The sequence below is a fragment of the Rhipicephalus microplus genome, chromosome 1 (assembly GCF_043290135.1).
Source record: "Rhipicephalus microplus isolate Deutch F79 chromosome 1, USDA_Rmic, whole genome shotgun sequence".
Taxonomy (NCBI): Eukaryota; Metazoa; Arthropoda; class Arachnida; order Ixodida; family Ixodidae; genus Rhipicephalus; species Rhipicephalus microplus.
In genome coordinates, this window is record NC_134700.1 from 130395563 (window position 1) to 130423039 (window position 27477).

A 27477-nucleotide genomic window follows, 5' to 3' on the forward strand; every position below is an offset into this window, starting at 1 on the left:
TAAAAGTCACCAAAGTTCGCTAAGAAATGCTTCGCATTTAAAACCTATAGTCCGAGTGAAAATCTAAGCAAGGCCTTCTGCATGACAAGCTGGTGCTCTACCTCGGAGCCACGTCAGCGCTCAGTCAACGCGCCCAATATTGCGTCATAGGATTTGCCTCTCTATATAACTTTCAGCCCGCCAAGCATAAAATTGGCGCTCCTTTATAGCGCACTCGACAATGGTACAGCTGTTATTTAGGCACACTGAATAATAGACCCCACGCGTCTTTTGCCCATAATATTCACAGAAAAACCCGGCGGTGAAAACATGCGTGGCTATACGATCTCTTACTCTTTCCAGTTTCTCCGATGTGCGTCAGATGGATGTTGACGCCATTATGGAAGATCGTATGATGAGACCATGATTCACGGATATCGTCGCCCGTGTTCCGTCATAACTTAATACCTCAGAATTTGTTAGTATAACCTCTGCAGCCAGATATGACTAACTGTTCGCTGTTGTACATCGGTGCTTTCCTCCTGTGTGCTATGCATCGAGGATGTGCTGAGCTGGCAGGAAAATTGGCGGCTCTTGCTCCCGAATACGCCAGGATCATTCAGGAGCGGCCCCATTTCGGCGTGTACGCACTCATCAACAACGTCGCATGTGGTGAGTGACGAATTGTCATTGCTATACACCTAACGATGCTTCACTTCTTGTTCAAGGATTAGGCCGGCGTGAGCTGCTTGTGCACGAATAATTTTTCATCTTCGTGATTTATCAGCTCAAGTTATCGTGTTCTTGGGTCATCGATTGTGCCAATGCCAACAAACTTGAAGAGCATTAATTAACCAATTTTATATCAGTGACAGACTGTGTTAGGAGATTGCAGGCAAAAAAAAAAGGGCTTCCGACGATATTGCGTGAGTCATACGAACGACAATGTCAGAATAGGCCAAATAATTTTAACTTCCAGAGTGGTTGTGACCTGAATCATAGCCGCTATGCACTGATGATAATAACGTCGGTACCTCTTCGGGTACATATAAAAAACGGCTGTGTTTTAACTAACTAACTAATTATTAATTAATTAATTAATTAATTAATTAATTAACTAACTAACTAACTAACTAACTAAGTGAGTAACTAACCAACTAATTAACTAACTAACTAGCTAACTAACTAAATTACAAACTAACTAACGAACTATATAAGTAACAATCTGACTAACTAACTAACTAACTAACCATGTAAATAATAAATACAGGTAGAACAAATTTGTATAATCAACCTGTTACTTAGGTGGCAAAACTTCTGAAGGAAACAACTGTTGCAGTTTTCAAGCAACTGCAAATTACTACCGGCTGCATTTCCGATGGAGGCGGAAATGTTGTAGGCCCGCGTGCTCAGATTTGGGTGCACGTTAAAGAACCCCAGGTGGTCTAAATTTCCGGAGCCCTCCACTACGGCGTCTCTCATAATCATATAGTGGTTTTGGGACGTTAAACCCCACATATCAATCAATCAATGAATGCAAATTACTACAACAGTGTAAATATATATTTATAGCATCCGAACGCTTTTGTGGACGACAGCTAGGAGTACTGCTAGGTTGAGTACAATGCTTGTTCTGGTTTTGTGGTTTCGTGAAAATTCCGCCAAACCTACGCCTAACACTGAATATTTAGTAATACGTTGCACCTGTTTTGAACTGCGAAACTACTCATCCAGAAACGGACGTCAAAGGTTACACGTAACTGAGGTTGCAATAAGTAGGAATTACAGATTCACGGATACTACAAGTGAGAAGTGGGGTACAGCTTCTATACGCAAACATGCGCCCCTTAGTCGCATGCACATTCTGCTACTGAGAGGACATTTCGATGCGCAGTTTGCCCCCTCTATACTAGGCACTCGGTTCGCATATTTCTTATTTCTAAGCTTAATTAAATGCCAACTGAAGGAACAACACTCATGGTCCGTTACAACCTAATATATGTAAGCTCAACGGGCACTGCCGTCGCTTGTCAAACCAGAGAAAACTTGCGAAGGCGCCCCAAACAGTTGTATTTGCTCATTTCCACGGAGTATTGTACTTTTTGCCCACGTCAGCAGGTATATAGGTCACACTTTTATACGGTAGATCAATGGAGCTTCCATGCAAAATTCAGCGTATCTGTCGCCATCACTGGTTTGGAAAACGTAATTTCAAAAAAAGTTAACGCTGACAAAATTTTATTTATACGAATGCGCAGAACTTAATGAGCAGCGAATAAGTACTTATGCACATATAAGTACGTATAGGCACGAGCAGCGAATAGCTACCAATGAGTACGACGAAAAACCACTTGGTTCGACTCTTTTGCTCATATAATGGCGCCCGCACAATGTATTCTGGGCACAGAACAAGTGTTTATTCTTGAGGTTTATGCGCCTACAGACAAGTGAAGGCCTGCGCACTTTCTCTGTGACGTGAGCAACCTTGCCCGACCGAGAGGAATGCTAAAATGCTCTAAGGCTATGAGCGCGTGGCTCAGGCCGGGCTGATAGCGTCGACTGACCGAGTGCGTTCACTTCCGCCACTGCCTGAATGCGCAAACTGCACCGCCACGGACAATGCACACTGGTCCATCTCGAAAGCAGTACATGGGTCTGTTAGGTGGTGTTGGCTGAAGCACATGTCTTGCCAGAGAGCATCTCTCAGCGAAATTCGGCAGATCCCACCTACCTTGGGAATCGATGCTATGCGAAGCAGGTGGAGGGGAGGCGACTGTTGTAACATATTTATTGAGCCAAACATTACGAAATGACGCTGTATATGTGTACAAATGTTGTACGCTCAAACATATGTCAAACAGCTGCATGCTTACTGTTGCGTAACAATGCCAACAGCTGTTGCACATGCGCAGTGAGGGTGGTTACGGACACCAGATTGTACTCCCCACAAGCTGCTTCACATCTAAAAAATGGAAACTTCGTTATCCGCTTGAAAACTCGCCTAGCCGCATACGACTGCAAGATTTGGCTGAGCTGTTCATGAAGGTGTATGCTTACCGCAGGTTGTGCTCTTCGCCAAGTTTGTTGTTCATTACCTTTGGAAGGCTGTTGTATCAATAAACTTAATATAACTTAAACGGTCTCTTAAACGGGTACAGAGCCTGGCTATGGTCAAAAAGCCTGTATGAACTGCGGTCATAAAAGTGACCGCATACGCGTCAACTCTTACTGCTGAATGAACGCAAACTGTGCAGCTACAAACTTTCGTTTTGACTCTTTCTTAGTAAGCGCTAATCTTGATTTATTACGTACCTTCAGTGTTCACTCTTTCTCGCCATCAAATCTAGAAAGGTGCGGAATGAAGGCGAGAAGTTTACAAAAGGCGAGCAGCTGTTTGCCGGAAAATGTAAGCACAATTATTGTTTCTTCATTTTTCTAAAGCTAACGCGCAGCATCGCTGCATGACGACTTCTGCCAGCGTATTTAAGTGCACTACTCATGTTACTAGTCTCAGCACACTGAATGACCGGATTTGTTTTTTTTTTACTGACAAACCTTTCCAGCAGGAATCATTTGCATTTACAAATGGCGTTTACTATATTGATTCATGGGTTGGTAACAATTATATAGAGAAATACACAGGTGACAAATATACGACTTTGTTCATAAAGATTTTGCACTATTCCCTACATTACTCTGCATTTTACGTGTGAAAAGTAAAATTTATGTAAAACACGCCTAAATCAGAAATTACGGGCTAATATTGACCACCTGGACTCCTTTATTATGTACTGAAGCCCTTAGGCATTTCAACAAAATTTGAACTTAGTCCTCAGGGCCAGCAGTCAAAACCACGCCTTTGTCAAAGAAGCTCAATGCCATGGCGAAGGCCATGCGAAAATCGTGAAAAGGCAAGCGTCGCGCTATCTCGACACGATCGTCGTCCTTAAGACGAGGCTGCCTTCTTTCTCTAGTGCGGTGCTGATCCTAAGCAGCGCGTGTACAAAGAACTTCGCTGTTGCTCTTCATAGGTTATAACAATAACTCACATGGGTAGTAACATACTCCCCTGGTAACGTTGCAAGCGCTATAGCTCTGCTGAAGTTGAGCTTGAAATGAAGGATTGCAAAACAACTTTTTTTTTTATCTAGAAGTGGCTGTACGTATTGTGTCGATCTGAATAATATTAAAAAATCTGGAGGCGGCTTCTATTCTTAACTTATGGGCCTGGCAATGATCGGGTTGCGTTCCGATGGAGGCGGAAATGTTGTAGGCCCGTGTGCTCAGATTTGTGTGCACGTTAAAGAACCCCTGGTGGTCGCAATTCCCGGAGTCTTCCATTACGGCGTCTCTAATAATCATTTGGTGTTTAAGGGACGTTAAACCCCACATAACAATCAGTCAATGATCGTGGTGCGTGGTGTATACCCCTTAATGGACAAACTTGGTGTTTCGAAGCGCCGCCAAAGCGGATGTCAAAGGTCACGTAGAAACTACCGCGTGGCTAGAAGCTCCCCCGTCAGGTGACGCTGCAGTCCTGACCGTGCTGATACTCTTTCAAGGAAGTCAATTAGTTCTAACTAGCCTGATAGTTGTCTAGCTTTTACTTTTAACTAAAGTTATTGTATACCAAAGATTATAAGGGACGTGGTAGTCGAGGGTTTCGGAAAGTTCGACCACCTCAGGCAACGTTCATTAACGTGCACCTTTATCTAAGTACAGGAGCTTGAAGCATATCTGCCACTATTGAGAATATGGTTGCCGTGGCCGAGATTCGATCCGGCGAGCTTCGCGTAAGCAGTCCAGAAGAATACATAGGCCGTAGACGGTGTTAAAATCTTCGTCACAGCATGCTTCCGCTAAAATTCATTGAGTTGTCACCTCATGCATTTTCTAATCGTTTGTTTTCTTGCTTACCAAGTGTCTTCCTGCGGTTATAGTGGTGACTTCAGTATTAGGATGGCGCCATTTACTCAGAAAAAAATTCTCTCTCTCTTTAGTGTCCCTTTAAGCCTCAATATCTCTTTCGTTATTGTGCGTCTTTAACTGCAGGTAGATGCGAAGAAACCGGTGTGCATGGGCGAGGAGCAGTATTTGCTAGAATATGTGAGTATGTCTAATGTGTACCCAGATTCTCTCATTATTACATAGCGAGGTAATTAGTCTAGCTTATAAAGGGAGCGATTCGTATTACCTCTACCGTGTCGCAACGTGCACGACGACCATAATTGAGAAGTTAGAGATGCTTCAGGGACGAAACTTGTAAGATGCCCCTAAAGCACTATACGCCCACCACAGGAAGCGTATAGCAGTGACTCCATCGCTATTTATGGCTTTGCGGAACACATACGCAATGATAGTTTGATGCTCAGCCATAATCTACACAAAATTGTTGCATCACCTCAAAAAATTCTTAATGGGACATTAATGGACCAGAGAAGTGCAATTCTGTATGCCTGAAATGCGGCTCGTTTCATTTTAATGTAGTGCAATTGTGAGCGAGCATGCAGAGCTTCCGTACGAAGTTGGCCACCCTTGAATTGTAATACACCTGTTACACGTGGCAACTTAAGTGCACATTGAGCGAGTACACTTCGCCGCGAGTGTCATTTACGCACTGTCACACGAGCAAGTTTAGTGTCACTCGCTGCAAAGTACACTTGCTGGCAAGTGCGTTCCCCAACCTCGCTTCACTGCGACGGCTGCTATGATGTGTGTGGCGTCGGTACCAGTGGCTTGTACAGAAAGATGCTGTTGCCTAAAGCGGCGCTCATAATATGTTTAAGTTATTGTTTTTGTTATGACGGATATTGTTATGTATAAAACAAGTAATAAAATACAACAATAATCTCGCTACTTTCACCGCCGCGCTGTTTGCAGCTAAGAAGATGCGGCCGCACATGCACAGCAATGGCTGCGTCCGTCGCGTTGTTTACTTCCTGGTACACTTGCACATATGTATAGTGAGTTGTTCTCTATTCATTTAAGGCGGCATGTGCCACAGGTGCTACTTCCACGAAGACAACGTGGTCCGAAGATGAGACACAGGCGCAAAAATAACAAATATACGTTGTGCTACAAATTCGTCAATAGCCACTGCCATTATTTCCAAAGTACACTTCGCTTTCTCGTGTAGAAGCTAACCATCAAAATGACATTTCGTAAGCGTAAGTACACTCGCTCAAAGTGCACCTAAGTTCCCACGTGTCACAGGGGTATTAATGATAGTTGGTGGTTCTCTGTATGGGCTGAACGGGTGGCTCATAGATTACTGAAGGACAAGTAAAGCAAGTAACTAATACAGCCACATATACTTGTGAACTTTGTCTGCCCTAAACGTGATGGTATAGTTTGCCATTTTAGCCCACGTGGTACCTAACTTGCTTCGCTACCCTGGATACTTTTATTCTCCCTCGCAGATTATGGCTCTCTCACAGATTTTCACAGATTCTCCCTCACAGATTACGGATCTCCCTCACATTAGATTATGGCTGAGTACTGTAGTCGACAAATACTTTAATAGTCCGAAGCGTCTCTCAACGTTCACCACTATGGAACAATGGCATTTATTTCACTCTGAAGACATGCGTCGACACAACGCAAGTCTCAACCAGAAAAGCTTCAACTTGGAATACTTGGTACAGCATAATGTTGCGCTGCTGGAAACGCACGGAGTACTGACGAAAATTAGGATAGCACAAGTGGTTGTTTGCTCGGCACAACAACAGACGCCCAGTTTAGATAAAACCGTTGTAGTGCATAACGTCGTAACGATTTATGCCGTCCGTCACAACCAGATTTTACGACTATGCCCTCGATGCGTACGATATGTTTATACACAGTAACGTCAACCAGCACTTTGAACTAGACAGATGACTACACCTCTGAGTCGGGACCAGCTGCCCATGAGCTTATTGGTTTCACAGTGAATTGTCACTAATATTATACTTAGTCGTTCGCGACTAAAGGATAATCCCACATTATTGAAACGTAAGAGCAGGTGCTTTGTGAGTTTTTTTAATATTTGAACTTGACGACATCCTAACTAATAAAGAATGCTATAAAACTTGTCCGGCGAGCATCACAATTATTTTCCTGCGCGATGCGCGAAATTATAGAAAGGAGCGAATGTGGCCGCCTTTCCTTTCGTCAGGTAACAATGTCTCCAATTTTGATATTATCATTTCACGTTAATAAAATATCATGCCATAATCACATGGCATTCATGCTTTTGTTTTTGATATTTAATTTTGTTGCAATCGTCGCGATAAAACGCTTTGCAATCGTCAGCTGCGCATGCATTATGTAGATGGTTATTTGGCAGTGTTAGAGAAAAAAAAAAGGCCTAAAATGCTAGTCAAGTTTCGCTAGTGTACCCTTCATTGCATAGAATAACTCTGGCTCACGCCTGAACATTCGCTAGCAGAATTCTGGAGAGAAGTGAACCATGTTAAGCTTTAGAAGCAGCGGAAAACTCATTTGTAATATCTATAATGTATTGCCTACCGCTTTCTTGAAGTGATAATCATAGAGGGCGGTTACTATATTAAGGTTAACAATAAAGAGAAGGAAAACGAAAGGAAACTTAGAGGAAATCGAAGGTTTTGTGCGTGCTAGACCATACTAATGGGGTAAATAATACTGAGCAGTGGGAGGCTGTGCTAGGCAGCTCTGACCCTGACTTGCAGGCGATGGTCAAGAGAAGTACTGTCTGGGCACAGGGGCCTGAGTGACCCACCAAATACTTCTGTTTTGAATTCAATTTTATTGCGGTAGCTGTTATATGGGCACTCTAGGCTGGATTTTGTCTCCGGCGTCGCCATCGACGTCGACGTGGGTAAAATTTGGAGGGAAACAAGGAGATATGGCAGATGAGTCGAAATACAGGCTTTAAGGTAGTTGAAATAAACAGAGAGGTGCATATATAGGTGGGGTGGTTTTAAACGTGACAAAATTTACTTCTATAGGAGGCTAGATAATGAGGTGGGCTGGCGACTTGCAGGACGCACAGTAGCTCTTTCGGGGGGTACGCGGGTCCTTCGGGGTCCACGATAGCTAGTAACGAGGAAAACAACAAGGGGGACTCTTTGACAGGTGGTAGAGCAAAAGTTCAGAGAAAAGATAAAAGAAAGCAATTAGATTAACATGCAGAGTAGCAGAAAAAGGCAAATTATTAGAGATGGAGGAGCAGTTAAACAAGGAACATATAGGCGTTTATGTGGTTACAGAAACACACCTTAGAGACTTAACAGAGTCACCAAAGACGCTGAATTATGCTTGGGAAAGATGCAACATGATCATATCAGAAGAAAAAGGTGGGGGTGTTGCAATGCTTATCCATAGCAAAGGGAAACGGGACAGAGTGAAGCAAACATGTTCAGAGCACCTCCGGGTTTTGGGCACAGTAGGGGGAAAGAAAACATGGCTAGGTGTACCTTACTTATAAATGGGGAATAGCTGCGAGGAAAATATTTTGGAGATACTGAATTGCAGAAGCACCGATATTAAAGAATTTGATCATGGGGCCGAAATAACCTGTCTAAGGGACACAAATGCTCACACAAGGAACTTGACCGATATTCACATACATGACCTTCATGGGCGATAACTGCCATCATGGGTTTTAAGCCCATGGGATTGTTGGTATGGCCCTTGTTGTACGGGTGCCCGAGTCTCTAACTTGCACGTTGTTGTCAGACACCAATGGCAGGTTATTGCTAGGTCTCTGCGAGCAACATAGTCTCGATATAGTTAACGCGGGGCGTAAGTCTGAGGGGCACATCACGTGGGAAGTTGGACTCAGGCAATTGAGCATTGTTTATTGTCTTATGACAGAGGAAATCTATGACAAACTTGGAGAGATGAAAATAGACGACGAAGGCAATAACAGCTTGGGTAGGGATTATAAGCGCATAACATTACACATGGGATATAAAACAGAAAATCTGGAGGTGAAAATGCTTTAGGCCCGTGGGCTCAGATTTGGGTGCGCGTTGAAGAACCCCAGGTGGTCGAAATTTCCGGACCCCTTCACTACGGCGTCTCCCATAATCATATGGTGGTTTTGTGACGTTAACCCAACATATAAATCAAAAACTTAAAATCAAAACAAAGAATCAAAGTTTGGAAGCTCGTATTTAAATTACACATAAATAACAAATACAGCCGCAAGAGTCGAGGACGAGGTAGAAAAACTACTGAGCAAACACTGGGAGTATACTCAGTTGTTACATGTAATGACGAGGGAGATAGAAAAAGAGAAGAAAACTACTTGCTGGAAAGGAAAGATGAAGCATAAAAGTTCGTGGAACCAAGAAATCCTGGAAGTGATCGAGATGCGACGTTAGGCATCATGGGACCACAAACAGGTAAAAAGGGGGAAGCGGTCTCAGGATGAAGTCAACCAAATATAGGAAATACACTTACAGAAAAAAAAACATTGTGCAGGAATTGGTCGAGGCAAAAACTAATGGTGAGAGTGAACGCTGGATGACAGAGATTCGCGAAAAGAATAAGCCCGTGTCTAGAATATTTGGAGCCAACTAAAACCGCTAGGTAAGAAGTTTGTCACAATGCAACAACATATGGTATATAAAGGAGGAAATAAATTGGAAGAGTATGAAGCACTAGGTTACATCTGAAAGATAACAGCAGATTCGTTTAAAAAGGTCGCCCTGGGGACTTCACCGGAGAGTAAAGGTATGAAAAAGAGTGCAACCAAGGAAAAGGTAGTACTTGAGAATTTCAATGGAAAAAAAAGCGGAACGATACATTCCTAAGCGCACTACTCCGGGCTTAGATGGGGTTCCATCCACCTCATTAACAAACTAAGACATATCACTAAAGAAGCACTGCTCAAATTCATAGAAAAGTGGTTACAGGAGAAGGAAATACCAGAGACTTGGCGGAAAAATAGAATGAACTCAATCTATAAAGGTAAGAGAGAAAAGGATAACGTTCGCTCGTATGGACTGCTAACCATTACATCTGGGCTATACAGGGTGGCGATGCAGGCAGTAAAATTAAAAATAGAAACGTGGGCAGAGCAAAATAGTATTTTGGGAGAGATTCAGAACGTATTCCGAATCGGCAGACGGTTAGACGCTAACCTATTTGTTCTTACTCAGTGTATAAAAATATCTAAAATAGAAAAGTGGTATCCCGGCTGTGGCGGCTGCATTTCCGATGGAGGCGGAAATGTTGTAGGCCCGTGTACTCAGATTTGGGTGCACGTTAAAGAACCCCAGGTGGTCAAAATTTCCGGAGCCCTCCACTACGGCGTCTCTCATAATCATATGGTGGTTTTGGGACGTTAAACCCCACAAATCAATCAATCAATAGAAAAGTGGCCCTTATACATAGCCTATAGACATGACTGGGATATGACAACGTTAACCAGGAAACTTTGTGGGGCATATTGAAGCACGTGGGCATAAGTTACGGTTGTATACAGCTTTTGAGAGAAATATACCAAGAAAATACAGTTTGCATAGAATAGGAAGGAATAAGTAGCAATGACAGCGTTGAAATTAAGGATCTGAGACAGGGATGTGCTTTGTCGCCAATGTTGTTCATGCTGTTCGTGGTAAGGATGGAAAAAGCACTGGAAGGTGGCAACAATGGGTTTTATCTGTCACACAAACAAGCTGGCGCGATGATTGAGCAGAATATTCGAGGTCTATTTTATGCAGACGATATTTTCACGAGGTCGTGACGTGGATGAAGAGAACAGACTTCAGGTCGAATAGTAAGGTGTTTATTCGGGCTGAACTTCTGGCCCCGTAAAAGGAAAGTTAGATTACAGCAACACACTGGCGCTGATAGCGGTGAGCAGAGCATGGTCCGTTGATCAACAGACAAGTGCCGAAGCACGTCGGCATTAATACACTTGTCATCGAATTTTCTAGCGTTATCGCTAGTGGTGACGTAGGTTCCAGAATAATCTGTAATGTTTGCGAAGTGGACTTAATTTTAACAAAAACGATCTGCTAGGGCCTCGAAGCTTTTCGAACATCGTAGGCGCGGTTTGCGCAGTACATAGTGTAACAGGATGATAACAAAAGTTGAAGAAAGGAACGTTGCAATATTGTCCTATTTTCGGACATTCAAGACAATACAGTGGCTGGTATATAAATGTGGAAGGAAAGGCGAGGCTCCAGGACTAGGATTTAGTGCAACAAAATGTGGATTGATGCCTTCAGTGATCAGGAATACCAGGCGGTCGCCATAGAAGGCCAAAAAATACCCGAGGGTAAGCGAGTATAAGTATATCGGAATATGGGTAAATGAGGGAAATAGATATATGAAGGTACCGAAAAAAAAACTTCAGCAGCAAAAGGAAATAGGAATGCTGCAAGAATGAAGCACAGGGGGTTTATGGGGGTATAATACGTAAGAGGTGCCTCGAGGACTATGGAAAGGCGTAATTATTCCAGGGCTTAGATTTGGGAACTCAGAGGTGCGAATGAAGTCAGAGGTGCAATCAGGAATGAATGCAAATCAAGGGATTGTGGGAAGTCTCGCGTTGGGCATACACGGAAAGACGGTAAATGAGGCTGTAGAGGGGGATATGGGATGGGCCGGCTTTCAAGAAAAGGAAGCTCAGTGTAAAATGAGATTTCAAGAGAGGCTTAGAAAAATGAAGGAGAGTAGATGGGCAGGGAAGGTGTTCAGGTATTTGTATAAGAAGAGCGTGGACACAATGTGGAGAAAGAGAACTAGGAGGCTCACCAGTAAATATATGGCTGGAAGTGCAGTGGGCGGCACGGCAACAAAAAATTGGCAGATCCCACGTACAGTGGGAATCGATGATATGCGAAGCACGAATGAGGAATGTTGATATGTCACTTTAAAATCAGCACAACGTTACAAGGTGGAGGTAAATGATCCCGTACATGACTTCCGTGTCATGATTATCATGTTTGGATGTGTAGTTTACCATTGTCATCTCCTCATGTCACGTAAACCAAATTTAGTATATGTGGAGCTAGCGAAACAACATCGAGCACGCTATGGGCGTGTTGTGTCGTCATGTTTTTACAAGACACGCGTGTCTGGATTATCATGTTTGCACCATTCATATATTTCCTGATACATTGACGTCATGTAACACCAAATTTGGCATATGTAGAGCTAGCAAAACGGCCACGAGCGCATCATGAAGGGTTTAGTATACTCCAATGTAGCGTTGACGAGCGCGCACGCTGGGAACAGTGACGCTACATTATCAAAGCATGAGCACTATATAGTCTGACGCCAGGCGCGACCAGTATCCGTCGGCGCGGCCCGTCGGCAACCGGAGCGAAATGCGACATGCTGCATTTCGTCATTTCGCGCCGATGCGTTACCCAGACAACACTGCGTCTTCCTCTTTTCGTGACAGAGGGAAGCCGGACGCGCTGAAACGCGCATGCGTCAAAGCAAGGCAGCGCGGCGTGCCAGTATACGCCAGGATGGGGGCCTGGCATGGCAACGCCGGCGTGACGCGACGAAATGAACGCCGGCGAGCTCGCGCACCGCGTCATGTCGAAATGTATTGGCACCTTGACTGCAGGCATGTAGTCATGTTCTCACATGACATGCAATTTGATTATCATGTTTGCACCAGTCACATATCTTTGTTAGCCATTGGCGTCACGTAAAACCAAATGAGGCATATGTGAAGCTAGCGAAACGGCCGCGAGTGCATCATCAGTGTGACATGTAGTCATGTTGCTACATGACACCCATGGCGTGATATCATGTATGGATGTGTCATTTACCTATGTCGTCCGTTCGCATAGCATAATACCGAGTTTGGTACATGTGAAGCTAGCGAAACGGCCGTGAGCGCATCATAAGCGTGGCATGTAGTCATGTTGTTACACGAAACACATCTCATGATTATCATGTTTGCACCAGTCCCATGCCTTCGTCATTCATTCACGTACTGTAATAACAAATTTGGTATATGTGACGCTAGCGAAACGGCCGCGAGTGCATCATGACGTTGCATGTAGTCATGAAGTTACATGACCCACTTGTCAGGATTTTTATGTTAGGGTCTGTAGCTTGTGTTCGCCATGCAATCATGCCATACCATACCAGTTTTGCAACATGCGATGAGAACGAAACCAGCGCAAAAGCTGCAGAACCATGAAATGTAAATCATGACATTCATGATATCTATGTCATGATTTTCATGTTGTGACTAGTCAAATATGTTGTTCATATAGTCATGTTATGTCGTATCAAGTTTGGTATTGATACGATTATCAAAACGGCCTGGAGAGCTAAAAGTCATAGGCGGCTAGATAGATAGATAGATAGATAGATAGATAGATAGATAGATAGATAGATAGATAGATAGATAGATAGATAGATAGATAGATAGATAGATAGATAGATAGATAGATAGATAGATAGATACGCTCGAAGTCACCGAAGTTCGCTAGAAAATGCTTCGCATTTAAAAGCATTGATTGGGAGGATTTATTGAATGATAGCGATGGAAAAGAAGCCGGCTGTCTGTAACTACCGAAAGGGCAAGAATGAGTAAAGGCGGGAGAGGGTTTATGATAATTCAAGGGGAAGAGCGTTACTGTTCGAAGCAAGGTCGGGTTGCCTTAGAGCGCGTAGTCATAAAGCGTGCTTCAGTAAAGAAGAACTATGTACATGCTGTGGGGGAGTTCTGATTGAATGCTGCGATATCAACACAGGTATACGCGTGGGTACAATCCTACATCAAGGCTCTGGGTTTCAGGGACAAACATGAAAAGCTGAACAAGTCTGCGATAGAAGCAAGTAAGATACGGTTAGAGTACTGGTGGCAGAAAAGAAGAGATATGAAGGACAGGAATAGTGGGAAAATGAGGTCATTGTGCCTGAACAGGCACAGAGATGGAGCACAAGTTTATATATTTTTAGTTAAATAATGAGATTGATTTATTCAATCTAGTTAAGGCATTAGGCCTACATAAAAAGAAATATTTTTTTTTGAGAGCCTGGTGGCACACATGTCACCGCCCCGTTATAAAGGGGACGCTATAGCATCTGTCTATCCATCCATAAACGTCGGCGTCACGGTGATTCACCGTATGTATAAGTAACTATATATATATATGAAACAAAAGAAGTAAAAGTGATCCAGAAAAGACTCCGGCACGCGGAATCGAACCTCCGAAGCAGCGATTGTCCGTGCGGGGAATTTTTTTTTTCTTTTTCGAAGAATTTTCGCCGGTCATTTTAAGCCAAAGGGAAAAAAAGAAATTTTCGTAATATTGCAGGAAATCTCAGGAATGGCAAAATTTTCTTATCATCGACCGATAATTAGCAGTCACAGTGCGCCTTAATCTGTTGTAATAGGCTCTGGCGCATTTACCACGCAAGGATAGCCATTGAGATTTGTTTCTGATAATTACACGGAGAAATTTGATTGATATGTGGAGTTCAACGTCCCAAAACCACCATATATGAGAGCCGCCGTAGTGGACGGCTCCAGAAATTTCGACCACCTGCGGTTCTTTAACGTGCCCCCAAATCCGAGCACACGGGCCTACAACGTTTCTGCCTCCATCACAAATGCAGCCGCCACAGCCGGGATTCGATCCCGCGACCTGCAGGTCAGCTGCCGAGTACGTTAGCCACCAAACCAGTGCGGTGGGGCACGCGGAGCGATTTCTAGTTCACTATTGGTGCTATACTTGAAGCCGACAATGTGCAGTGTGCTAACAGTATACCATTTAATGAAGTCATGCTTTGTTGTGCGGCCGTAGAAGGGCTAGATTTCAAAAGTCGCCAGTACGTCAGACAAGCGTAATTATAGTACGTGTGCGTGAAGGGGGGGGGGGCGGAAATTAGCACTGTTGCGCAGCAAATTACGCTGGTAATTTCCTTAATGTTTGAAGGAAGAGATTCCCGAAATAGAAAATTTCTGTCTCTGAATGGGAATTATTCGGAGTAGTGCGAAACATCACTGCTCCGACCCATGAATTGTGAGTGCGAGGCGTTGGCCATTGAGTCACGAAGGAGCACCTCCTTCAGTGCTCAAATGGCAAGCTATTTATATCTACCACTTACTGCTAGCGATGGGCATTTCGGGTAACTGCTATTGTGTTTTCAGCATTACCAGCGAGATGGCGCAAAGAGCGCGCGCGGACAGATTGTCATGACGCGGGTTCGCGCACGCTCGCCTCCCACGCGTACTCAGCCCCGCGGAGAAGGAACGCTCTCACGTGCGCTCGTTATAATATAGGGAGTGGGGGCAATCGTAAACATCGGGCTTTTACCAGAACAATTCTGTTGTAGTTACCGGGCGCACAATGGCTACTGCACTCGTTGCACAGCCTCTGTGTGCGAAAAGGGCGCGCTTTTCGAACACAGCGAGGTAATAGAGAGTTTTAGTACTGCGTACGCTGCGTACGTGGCGGCGTTGCGTACGTAAGGAAGCCCGGTTTTTTGTAGTGTGCACGCGCAGACCACAACGCGCACGCAGCCGCTACGTACGCACGCATGAGATGCGTGCGTGCGTACGTATGAGGGGATCGCGCCACTCTCGAACAAGTTCGCGAAAGCGCGAGACTTCGTTTTGCAAAATGGCGGCATCGAAGGCAAGCACCGACCGGCTCTGTGGCTTAAAATATAGCCATAATATGGCTATAACACTTGGATTGGCTCACATTGGCTGTCAACAACACGTGCTTCTATTTTGATCTACCAGATGGCGAAACACGCTTCTCGCTCGTTACGTACGCGGATACTACGGCGTACTAAAAGCCGATTAGTGGCAAACGACGCCACGTAACGCAAGGCACTTGCGTGATGCGTACGTGGCACCATTCCGCACTACTAAAACTCTCTATTAACGGAGGCACTTATTCGCGTTCATGTGCACCCATGAGTACGTTTCGTGCGTCATTTGTGCTCGATGAACGCGGGGCACGTTTCTTCGCATGGCCTTCCCATTTGTTGCTATTGAGTTCATTGCTTCACCTTTGCGGTAAAGCTGTGACTTTTTTACTCTCACTCACTCACTCATTAATGCGTAAAATGTGGTAAAAAATCCACTCAAAGCAGCTTGTGATGTTTCATGCTGCCTAGAATAAGTAAAACATTGATAACTGTTTGATATATCTGTGAAGTACACGGCTGATATTAACATGCATTCTTTTTTTTTCCTTTTTTTACCATAGGGCGACAATGCAATGGATCTATTGGTAAGGTATTCATCTCCGCTTACACGTTTTTTTTTTTGTATGAAGGAACGGCCAAACACTGAAATAAAGTATACTGCCATGGGTTCGTGACGTGGCTGAAGGCAGAAAACCGAATGGTCAGATCAAACCGCTTATATGGGCGAACCTGTGTCTGGTAAACGGAAAGTCGGGTTACAGTAAGTTGCACTGATAGCGGCGAATGCAGCGTTGGCCGTCGATCAAGCGACAAACGGGGAAGCGTGACGGCATTTAAACACTCACCATCGAACATTCTAGCGTTATCGCTAGCGGTGACGTAGATTCCAGAATCTGAAATGCTCACAAAGTGGGCGTAATCTCAACAAAATTATCTACTGCAGTCCTGAAGCTTCTCGAACACTGTAGGCGCGGTTTGCGCTGATTATCGCGTGGCAGCGTAGCGGGATAAGAAAACATGAGGAAGGAACGTGGCAATACAATCAAATATTCCAAGAATTTTTGTGCATTTCACTTTAATATATGAGCAGTCGCCCGTCATCCTAGAACATGTCTACCTTACACCGAGATTCCGAACTCTAGGAATAGGTAGTTCCTGGCCCAATCTGCATTGCGATGCCGGGCGTTACGTCTCGGCGCCCAGTCAATGACGAAAAACAAGCTATCGTATCACGTGCAGAGTTTCATCTTTTTTTACGCTTTTTTGTACGCTTGTGTGGTTTCGTTAAGTTAACAGATCACACCACCCGGTACCGCCACCGCTATTTTCCAACGAGCGCTCAAACTCCCGTTGCCGAGTTTTTCCACGGAGAATGTCATGTTGATCAATGGTGATTCGCCGTTGACTGAAGCCGCTGTACTCTTAGTTCAACGTCACGAATGAAACGCCTTCATGTGTGGCAATGCAGGAAAGCTCAACAGCGGCTTACAATCGATACCGGCGTCTTAGCAAAGCCACTGATGGCATGCATTATTTGTATGTTTATATAGGAGGCCGGGCTGTTGTGACCATGCTGTCGTATGTTTGGACCGTGCGCTGTCGTCGTCGCTAGTTGTAACGCAGGCAAGACCACAGATAGCGTCTGCAGTTGTATACATAGTGAGCGCTGCTTCGCCATTCTGCCTCTTGTTCTTTGAGCGCTTTGTTGATGTTGACAATACTGCTTTGACTAGATGACTAGAGGAACGCGACAGCGCCAACCAAGAATAAAAAAATAAAAAACGAAGCAATCTAAAAATAGACACACAGACAAAGAAAGTAGAAAAATAGAAAAAATAGTGGTAACAATTAGAAAGAAAGATAAAAACGTCGAAAAGAAAACACTGGAAGTCAGAACAAGAAAGAAAAGGTATTAGGAAAGAAGGAGAAATCCAAAGAGACGCAAAGAAGACTCCGCACTTCCTCCAGGCTTGGCACACTAGGGCGAAGCTGCCTTAACTTTTTTTGTTGCGCGTGACCGTGCGCCACACTTCAACACACTTCTGCATTCCATGTGCCCGTTTACGTACTCCAATAAAGCGATACTCTGGGCACAAGAAGGCTGTAATATCGACCAATGCCTATTTGCTGGCTCGCAGAGAATCAGTGTGAGGCGTGCCTGACATAAGAATGGCAGGCTGGGTGACTTTACTCATCATATTTTGAAGAAATATGCGCAATAACGTGAAAGGACGAAAAATTGGCAGCATATTCACGGAGTGAATGATGGAGAGTGGGGCGAAGCATTCGTCCGTCCATTCGTTCTTGCTTCCGTCCGCCCATGCGTCCGTCTGTGTGACCGTCCATGCGTCCATTCGCCCATTCGTGCGTGCGTCTGCGTCCGTTCCTGCGTTCGTCTATGCATCCGCCCCTGCGTCCGTTCATGCGTCCATCCATGCATCTGTCTGTTTGTCCGTTCGTCCATCTATTCAACGCTCCAAATACCACCATCTCGCATCTTTTCATCATATATTGGATGAATGGATGGATGGATAGATGGATGGATGGATGGATGGATGGATGGATGGATGGATGGATGGATGGATGGATGGATGGATGGATGGATGGATGGATGGATGGATGGATGGATGGATGGATGGATGGATGGATAGGACTGTACCCTTTACATAGGGTGGTGGCTAGCGCCACCAAGCCGTAATACCTAATGAACCAAAAACTAGATTTATTTTTCCCCTTAAATATTGAGGTTGAAGATTCTTACTTTGCAGAGAAGGGTTTAATTTTCACTCGTGCCTTTACTTTAGCCACCAATAAGATAACCTCCTTCTAGTTAATTCTACCCGCTTAAAGTCTATTTTGCCCTCTCTGTCCCTAAACCCCAGTGCTTTGAAAAACTCTGCGCCATCATCCTGAACTATAGGGTGAAGCCCTTTAGAGAACATTATCAAGTGTTCGGCAGTTTCCTCCTGCCTTCCACATGCACCGCATACCGTGTGTACCCGTTCGTATTTGGCACGATATGTCTTGGTTCGCAATACTCCCGTCCTTGCCTCAAACAGTAGAGAACTACCCCAAGTATTATCATAGATCCTTTCCTTGGCAATTTTCTACTTAAAAGTTTGATAGATCTCTAGTGCAGACTTCTTAATCATGCTGATTCTCCACATATCGATCTCAGCTTCCTTCACCTTCTTCTTAACCAATAATTCTTTTTGGTTTGGCCCCCTGCTGTTTTCCAAGTATTTACCAGTCAATTTTCTGGTTCGCTTTCTCCGTTTTGTATCGACATTCTTGATGCAAAAGTAGCTGAATACCTTCCTAGCCCAACGTTCCTCCCCCATTTCTCTCAATCACTTCTAAAATTTTATCTTGCTGCAAGCTTCCCTGCCCTCAAATGATGTGCATCCCATATCACATTGTACTCCCTGATTTGGTGTATTCCTATGAGCTCCTAAGGCAAGCCTGCCTATTCCACGTTGCTTAATTTCTACTCTTGCTTGAACTTCTGATCTCATGCACAAGACCGCATTGCCAAACGTTAGACCAAGAACCATGACCCCTTTCCATTTTCCTCTCACAACATCATACCTATTGTAATTCCACAGTGCCGTGTTTTTCATTACCGCTGCATTCCTGTTACCTTTAGTCGACACGTATATTTCGTGTTCCCTTAGGTACTCGGCCCCATTGCTTATCCATACGCCCAGATATTTGTATTTATCTGTTATTTCTAGCGTGACCTCCTGTATTCTAAACTCACTACCTTCATTGTCATTAAAAATCATGACTGCTGATTTTTCCTTACAGAATCTGAAATCTAACCTATCTCCCTCATTACCGCAGATGTCCATCATTCTCTGCAAATCTTCCTTGTTGTCGGCCGTTAGCACTATATCATCTGCGTACATAAATGCTGGTAGTGCCTGTTCAATTAGTTTTCCTTGTTTGACGAAAGAGAGGCTGAAGCCCAGTCCACTTCCCTCTAATTTGGCCTCTAATCCTTGTAGGTACATCATGAATAATAAGGGTGACAGGGGACACCCCTGCCTAAGCCCCCGTTTTACCTTTTCAGGCTTGGATACCTGTTTTTCCCACTTTTTAATTACCTTGTCACCTCTATATATATCCTTTAAAGGATTAGTGACTACATCTTCCACGCCTGTGTATCCAGTATTCCCCACAATTCCTCTTGAACCACGCTATCGTACGCTCCCTTGATATCCAAAAATGCTCGCCACAGGGGCCTGTGTTCCTTTTCTGCTATTTCGATGAACTGGGTCAGTGAGAACAGATTGTCTTCCAACCTCCGGTGTTTCCGAAACCCATTCTGCAGTTCCTCCCGCACCCCCTCATCTTCTATCCATGCCTGCCGTCTTTCCTTTATAATCTGCATCGCCAGCCTGTAGACCACTGATGTCACTGTTATAGGACGGTAGTTGTTTATGTCAGCTTTGTCCCCCTTTCCTTTATAGATCATGCTCATCCTGCTAAGTTTCCATCCATCGGGAACTTCACCATCGATTATTAGTTTGCTCACTGCCTCTCTCAAAGCCTGCTTAGACTTCGGACCTAAGGTCTTTATCAGCATAATTGGAATGCCATCTGGGCCTGTTGACGTACTACTAGGAACCCTTTTCTCGGCCCTTTCGCACTCTTGTGAAAATGGAGCCATGGCGCCGCTTGATTCATCATTGTCTATTGTGGTGCATAAAGCACTTCTTTGTTAAATTTTTTCTGCCACCATTGCCCTTATATATTCAATAGTTTCGTCCCCTTCTAGCCTAGCACCTTGAGCTGTAGTTATAAACCTCTGCTCTAGGCTCGTATCATTTCTTAGAGTCTAGATGGTTCCAAAATTTCGCAGCTGCCTTTCTATCCTTTTTTGTACTTCTGCCAGTCACTGGGCTCCCTTTCTTCTAATCTTTTCATTGATCAGAAGGGATGCATAATTTCTACAGCTTGGACAGATTTCCCATTTTCTTTCAACATCATCTGTCGGCTCACCCCGCTGCTTAGCATGTCTGTGTTCCCTAGAGGCTTCCTGACGTTTTGCTATGGCTCTCTTAAATTCCTCATTCCACCAACTTTTGGGTTTGTGTCTTCTTTTCCAGGGTGACTTTTCACGTGCCTTAGCAAACTCCAGCTCAGTCTAATTAGATTCGTGTATGTCCACACTGTTTTATTATCCTCAGTGATTACTTTCTCAATTTGTTTAGTGGCTATTTCAATTTGCCTTTCTGAATAGAAATTCCCCTGTTGTTGCTCTTCTTGTCTCCTTCCCACTTTCATTGCTCTGACTAAACTCAGTTTGATGCATTTGTGATCACTATCCAGACTTCTGGAGCTGCATTCATGTCTGTGCATTCCCCTGAGCCTATCATACATCCTATGTGACACCAGTGCATAATCTATCAGGGACTGCAGCCTTTCTACCTCCCATGTTATTTGCCCTTCACACTTCTCGGTACTGTTGCAAATGATCAAGTCAAGCCTTTCACACATATCCATGATTATTTTGCCTGTCTGGTCGGTATACCCATCTATATCTTCTATGTGTGCATTCATATCTCCTAGTATAATTATCTCGCATTCTCCTCCTAACTGCTGAATGTCCTTTGATATGCACTCTACTATTGTCTGGTTTTCCTCTCTGGCCTTTGCTCCCGTCCACAAGTAAACGAAACCAAGGAGTGTCATTTGCCTTGCCACTTTCCGTTTTAGCCATAAATGTTCCTTGCACTCCTGCTGGACCCTTTGCCAGTGTGTACTTTTATGAATGAATGCCCCAATACCACCCCCCTTTCTGCTGCCTTCTGTTCGATTACAATATTCCCACGCGTAGTCCGCATTGTTAGAAGGTTGTTCCATGTCCCTGAGATGTGTTTCTACAAAACCGCATACCATCGGCTTCTTCTCCCTTAGCTGTTCTTCTATCTCTTCCCACTTCGGCATGTTCTTACTATTCTGCATGTTGATATACCCTATGTCTGAGTTGGCTCGGCGCTCGTGGCTATGTCTATTTCTGCCACGGACTCTACCTATCTTAGACACTGGTGCCACTTTGGAATCGTATGTGTCCATACCACCTGTCAAAGAGTCTCCCTGGTGTTTTTCCTCGTTACTAGCTATCCTTCACCCCGAAGGGCCCGCTTGCCCCCCAAAAAAGCTACTGCGCGTCCTGCAAGTCACCAACCCACCTCATGACTTTGCCGCCCATCGAAGTGAATTCTGTCTCGTTGAAAACCACCCCACCTATGCACCTCTCTGTTTATTTCCACCCCCTCAAAGCCTTTCTCTCGAATCATCCGCCATATATCTTGGTTTGCGTTGACAACCACTCTTTGCAGGTTGCTATCACGCACCGGTACCTCCGGTATCGTGCATATCGCTAGCTGTACCTGAGGAGAAGTGGCGCGCATGTATTCGACGCCTTTCGCCAGTGTCGCTGCTAGTCCTGCTGTATCTTCATTGAAGACATCATTTAAACCGCCTGAAATTATCACGAGGTTTCGTCTATCAGCTGTAGTTTTGAGTTTTGCGCTCGCTTGCCTCATGACTGCCTCCAGCTTGCGTCCTGAGAACGCCCCTACTGCAACCCTCTTGTCACCTCTTACTCTCTCCTTGATGGCTTCTGTGCATCGATTTAAATTCGAGTCCCCGGCGATTATCACATGCTGTGACTTTTCAGCTAGAGCGTCCTGCACCTGGGGGTTACTCGCACCTCTGACGCCGTCTGCTTTGTCCCCTCCCAGTCCCACCACTACTTCGCTGAAGCTGCGCCTTGCGACAAATGAACCGGCTGAACCTCTTTTTTCCAAACTTGCTTGCTCTTTCTTCTCCGCAGTTCTGGTTGCCGGTTCCCTACTGTTCTCTCCGTAGGCCGCTCCTCTGTTTACCTTGGCTAGTGCTTCCTCGGCAGACTTCAGCTTTTCTCCCATACACCTCGTTTTCTCTTACTCTGTCGCCAACGCAGTCTCGAGCTCGGCGATTCTCATCAGCAGGTCACTCTTAGTAACCATCATTTGCTCCATTTTTTCCTCGGCCTCACATTGCCTACACTTCGCGTCAACATCTTCTCCTTCCGCTTCTACACTTGGGTCCACTTTCAAACCAAGCCCACATCCTGAACACTTCACAGTCTTTTTAACCATGTCTTTACGACACCAATTGTCCCTATGACTTGTCTCACTCGATAATTACAAAACTCGAGCCCTGCCCTACGAAAAAGACAAAGTCTAAGCTCTACTACAAAAATTTGCGTGTTCGATGTACATGCACCTCCCCCACGGGGTGACAAAAAAAATAAAAACACACACACGCACAAACTAATAAATACCTAGTGACTGACTGCCGAAAAAGCCGTACAATAAAATAAGTGCTACAGGAATTTTAACTGCTGGCCTATAATTAAAAAGACAAGCTCTAAACGTGCAAAACAACTTATCTGCGCAGTCGATCGACAGTGCTAAAAAAACACGTGCATCCACCGTGACAGTCCGAACCGAAGTCGGATGGCGGTGCTTCGATGGATGGATATGGCTGTACCCTTTAGCTCGGGCGGTGGCTAGCGCCACCAAGCCGTAATAGTTAATGAACTCAAAACTATATTTATTTATTTTTTCCTTAAGAAGTGAGTTTGAGGATTCGTACTTTGCGGTGAAGAGTTTAATTTTCACTCGTGCCTTGACTTTAGCCACCAATCAGATAACCTCCTTCTAGTTAAGTCTACTTGCTTAAAGTCTATTTTGCCCTCCCGGTCCCTAAACCCCAGTGCTTTGAAAAACTCTGCGTATAGAACTCCCCATATAGAAGCACCGCCATCCAGCGGACATTCCAAGGACTAAACGAGAGGTGGCACACGAACACTTTCTTACGGCTTGCGCTTCGAGTCTACTTCCCACCTTTAACCACCTCGAGTTCATGGTATAACCATCCTGTTCATTCGTCCATTCTTTGTTCCTCATCCCGCCCTACGAGGTATACTGCTGCCAGTAATTTTAACCTTCCTCCCACGAACAACGTCTATGGAGAACGGCGTCTGCAGTTCGTCGGTACCAAAATCTGGAATAGATTGCCCCAGGATATAAAATCGGCTGTTAACTTTCCTCTGAAAATAAAAAGAAAACACTTCCTTGCAATCGTAACAAAATCGTTCAATTCTTGTATATAAGTATCACTACGTCCAGTGAAAGTTTACTGCGTAGTTGCTATTACTTATTACCTTCTTTTGTTTGTGTATGAAAATTACATGTTTCTGTTATCTTACCCAAGTTCGAGTATCAGAGTATATTTGTCTGTACAATGCCTAACCTTCTTTACTATATTCCCAATATTCAGCATCTTGTATCCTGGTTCAATGCCTTGTTTTATTGTTTTGCTACATGTGCCATTGTTGCTTTGTGCTATCGTTTGGATACTGTGCCATCTTGTATCGTATCATCGAACCGTATTCTAGCCTTTGGCTACGGGTCCAAACAGTTTTTCTACTATCATGTAGGAATTGAAAATAAAGTGAAATGAAATGAAATACAATAGTTCACTGTATTCATGGCACTGTGGCCCAACGCTCGCTAAACCTTTCTAAAACCAAGGAGGTTACGCCCAGCGAGTATAACGTAGCAACCCTTTCTTGTCAGATAGTGCTCAATGTACATGCCAATGGCTGCTAATGGGGATCGCAGTATGCGCGTTAACTAAAAGCCGAATTCTCCTGTCTCTCATTCCCCATTAGCAGCCATTGGCATGTACATTGAGCACTATTTTTATTGTTAAACAACGCACAGAAGAAATCTCTCACCGGCACTACCTTGGAGGTCAAAATGTTATACTTGTTACATACTACAACGGGTACGAGAGACGAACAGGTGCCGCTATAAGGAGCTTCGCCCCTAAAAGGAGACACCCATGCACGGGCACACGCGTTCGCACATACGTTCGCACACGCACACGCAAGTACGCACACAGTGCCTGAGTCTGTGGGCTCTTTCACTGGTACTTTGTCGTCGGCACGCATAATACTTCGAAAAAGGTGTGGCGTACCCTAGGCTTACGCCCAGGTTCTCCTTGTTCTGTATGGCAATGTGTGTGCTTTACGTTTTTTTCGCGCTCTTTTTGCCCTTACCGTAACTATTATGGAATGATACACGTAACGTGCAAAACTGTCTTTTAGGAGTGAAGCGCAATAGGGCCGAGTCTTGCTGTTTTACGCGTGCGTCACGCGCCATAAAAACCGAACGAAAACTGAACACCTGCACCACGAAAAATGAAAACATCTGTGTGGAAGATTGACTTCATGAAGTCTGCCCGGACAAAACCTTTCCTTCGCTGTGAATAAACGAAAGAAGGAGAATCTTAAGGATTCGTTTTCTTTATTAGACACGACATCAACGAGAACTAACAGACAAAAAAGTGAAGGATGGTATGCGGGATGCTATCCTTAGTAATTATATAAATATCACATTTACACTTAGGGGCCCTACATAAAGCATACTTTTTGCGTTCTTATGGCTTGCTAGTCTATTAGTTCTGATTATTGTTGCGTGTAACAAGAAATATTAACTCTCAGAATTACCAGCCTTTCGTTCTTTCATATCGAAGACATGTACACTGGGTACGTTTGTTACTTCGTATCGCCAGTGAAGTTTGTGGTCACATTTCATGTCCGCAGTTGTCATTGAAACATTTTCCCTATTTTCGACTAACTAGACCTGTTTTTAATGTTCCAGGATTGCTACATAAATTACCTGGAGGTGAAGCTCGAGCAGCTTTACTGCCTGCTGGTAAGAGCCTGTTCCTAGGAAAAGGCAGTGTTTAAAAAATGGAGCTAACTGATTGACTTGTGGGGTTTAACGTCCCAAAACCACCATATGATTACGTGAGACGCCGTAGTGGAGGGCGCCGGAAATTTGGACCACCTGGGGTTCTTTAACGTGCACCGAAATCTGAGCACACGGGCCTACGACATTTCCGCCTCTATCGGAAATGCAGCCGCTGCAGCCGGGATTTCAACCCACGACCTGTGGGTCAGCAGCCGAGTACCTTAGCCACTAGACCACCACGGCGGGGCAAAAGAATGGAGCTAAGCAACCGCCATAGATTGTTTTAGTTCTTCTTGAATTGACAGAATACACATAGCTACATGTAAAAAAAAAGAGTTTGAGCACAATGATTGTGAGCGGCAAGAATTATTGTGGAATGGAGTGGTTGAGGTACCCCCATGAAATGTTTGTGAGCAGTGCTGACTTGTTGGAAAGGTTACATAGGCAGATTAAGATTTTGACTTAACATAGATAATAACTTGCTACCGTGAGAATTCGCTACCTAATTAGTGTATTTATGTTGGTTCACTCCCTCTAAACGCAAGCATGCTTCGTCACAAAAAAAAAAATGTGCTTGGGTATTGAGCTCCATAATGAATGCACTCGTGTAAAAAAAGTATAAAACGTTGTATCTCATGAGCGTATTTATTATAGCAACTGTGTAATAACTTGAACCATTCGTACCCTAATTTTTTTTCGTAATTCCTAAAAGACATTTCCACATGTACAGTTTGTGCATAACGTGTCCTTTGCGCGTTTACATCAAAACATCATTGAGGCATGAAAACAATTTGCCATGTATAATACCGTCCGTGTTACTAGAGTAATCATATTTATAGGCTTAAGAACAATATGAAAGTTGAGATACAGTTGACATTCTTTCATAGGCAAAAAGAAAGTGTTTACTAGGCTAATAATAATTGAGGCTCAAGTATGCTTAAAACATGTAATCAGCTGAACATACATCTTCAAACCAACGCGTATTGAATTATATACTGGGTGTGCCTAATATACGTGCTAATTTTTATTTATTTCTTAAACAGAAGGCCAATGAAGTAGACAAGACACCGGGATTATCAACCACGCCTGCCACAGCCGAACCGGCCAGAGTCTTATTCGTGCGGACTGCCACAGTAATGTTGTCGACGACATCAAAGTCGCCAGCCTACCGTAATAAGTCAGCCAGCGTCATCACGGGGAAAAATTCTCAGAACATCACTGCGGGTTTTCATCAGAAGGACCCGGGGCGTGAGGTTGTTGACCTACTGTTGCCTTTTGGCGATGGCTTGGGTGAAGTGCATTGGCGGAAGGCGACGAAGAGGAACCAGGGTGGGAAGCAGTGGAACGGGAAGCATAAAGGTCCGCATAGGGCGAACTTTTCCCGAAAAGAGAATGGTAAGTGGGCACGCCACACCAACCACGAGGTGAACTCCAAGCACAAGAAAAAATACAGCGAGCGACAGGTAAGCAAGTATGGCCACGTCGAAAGCGCAGGCCACGTCACAGCCATACGCGGCTATCGCGGAGGAAGGCCCGAGAGAACCGGGGACCGCAATCAGTACTCAAGCGTGCGCAAGAGACGCAATGACTCGAAACAGAAAAGGCTGCCTTCTGAGACGCAAGGCCAAGGTGGCAGAGATCGCTGGAAACATGTGCGAGATTTAGTCTCCGAAGACTACGACAATCGGCTTTATCAAAGCGCCACTGAGAGGCGCGTTGAGAACCCGTGGGAACGCTACGACCACAACAAGGAGCAACGTGAAAGCTATGTACGCGATATTTACCCCAGAGAATCAAAGACTTCTGATAACAGCAGGTACTCCCGCGGGCGTGGTGTCAGCAGTGGACATGAAAACAAGCCTGCGTCGGAAAACGCTGAAGGCTTGTTTCGTCCGCTGTATAAATCTCGAAGTCGCTCACACCGGGGAGGCCGTGAGTGATGCTACTTCAGAGAATATACAGGATCATGAGATGAACTTCACTTCGCAGCACTGCTAAACATATGGTGCGACCATGCCTACGGACCCCATTTAAGCAATTGTAACTGCCTTCTCTTCAGGCATGCAATTTT

General features: G+C 44.5%; 1 protein-coding gene across 1 annotated transcript; it reads left to right on the forward strand.

Annotated features, from left to right (window-relative positions):
* The first annotated feature begins 423 nt into the window (after positions 1-423).
* On the forward strand, positions 424-27477 carry LOC142768797 (uncharacterized). The gene is made up of 6 exons (XM_075870954.1): positions 424-651; positions 3327-3385; positions 5032-5085; positions 16149-16172; positions 25314-25367; positions 26450-27477. Exons 1-6 carry the CDS (start codon positions 483-485, stop codon positions 27344-27346), a joined length of 1257 nt encoding a protein of 418 aa, XP_075727069.1. The 5' UTR covers positions 424-482; the 3' UTR covers positions 27347-27477.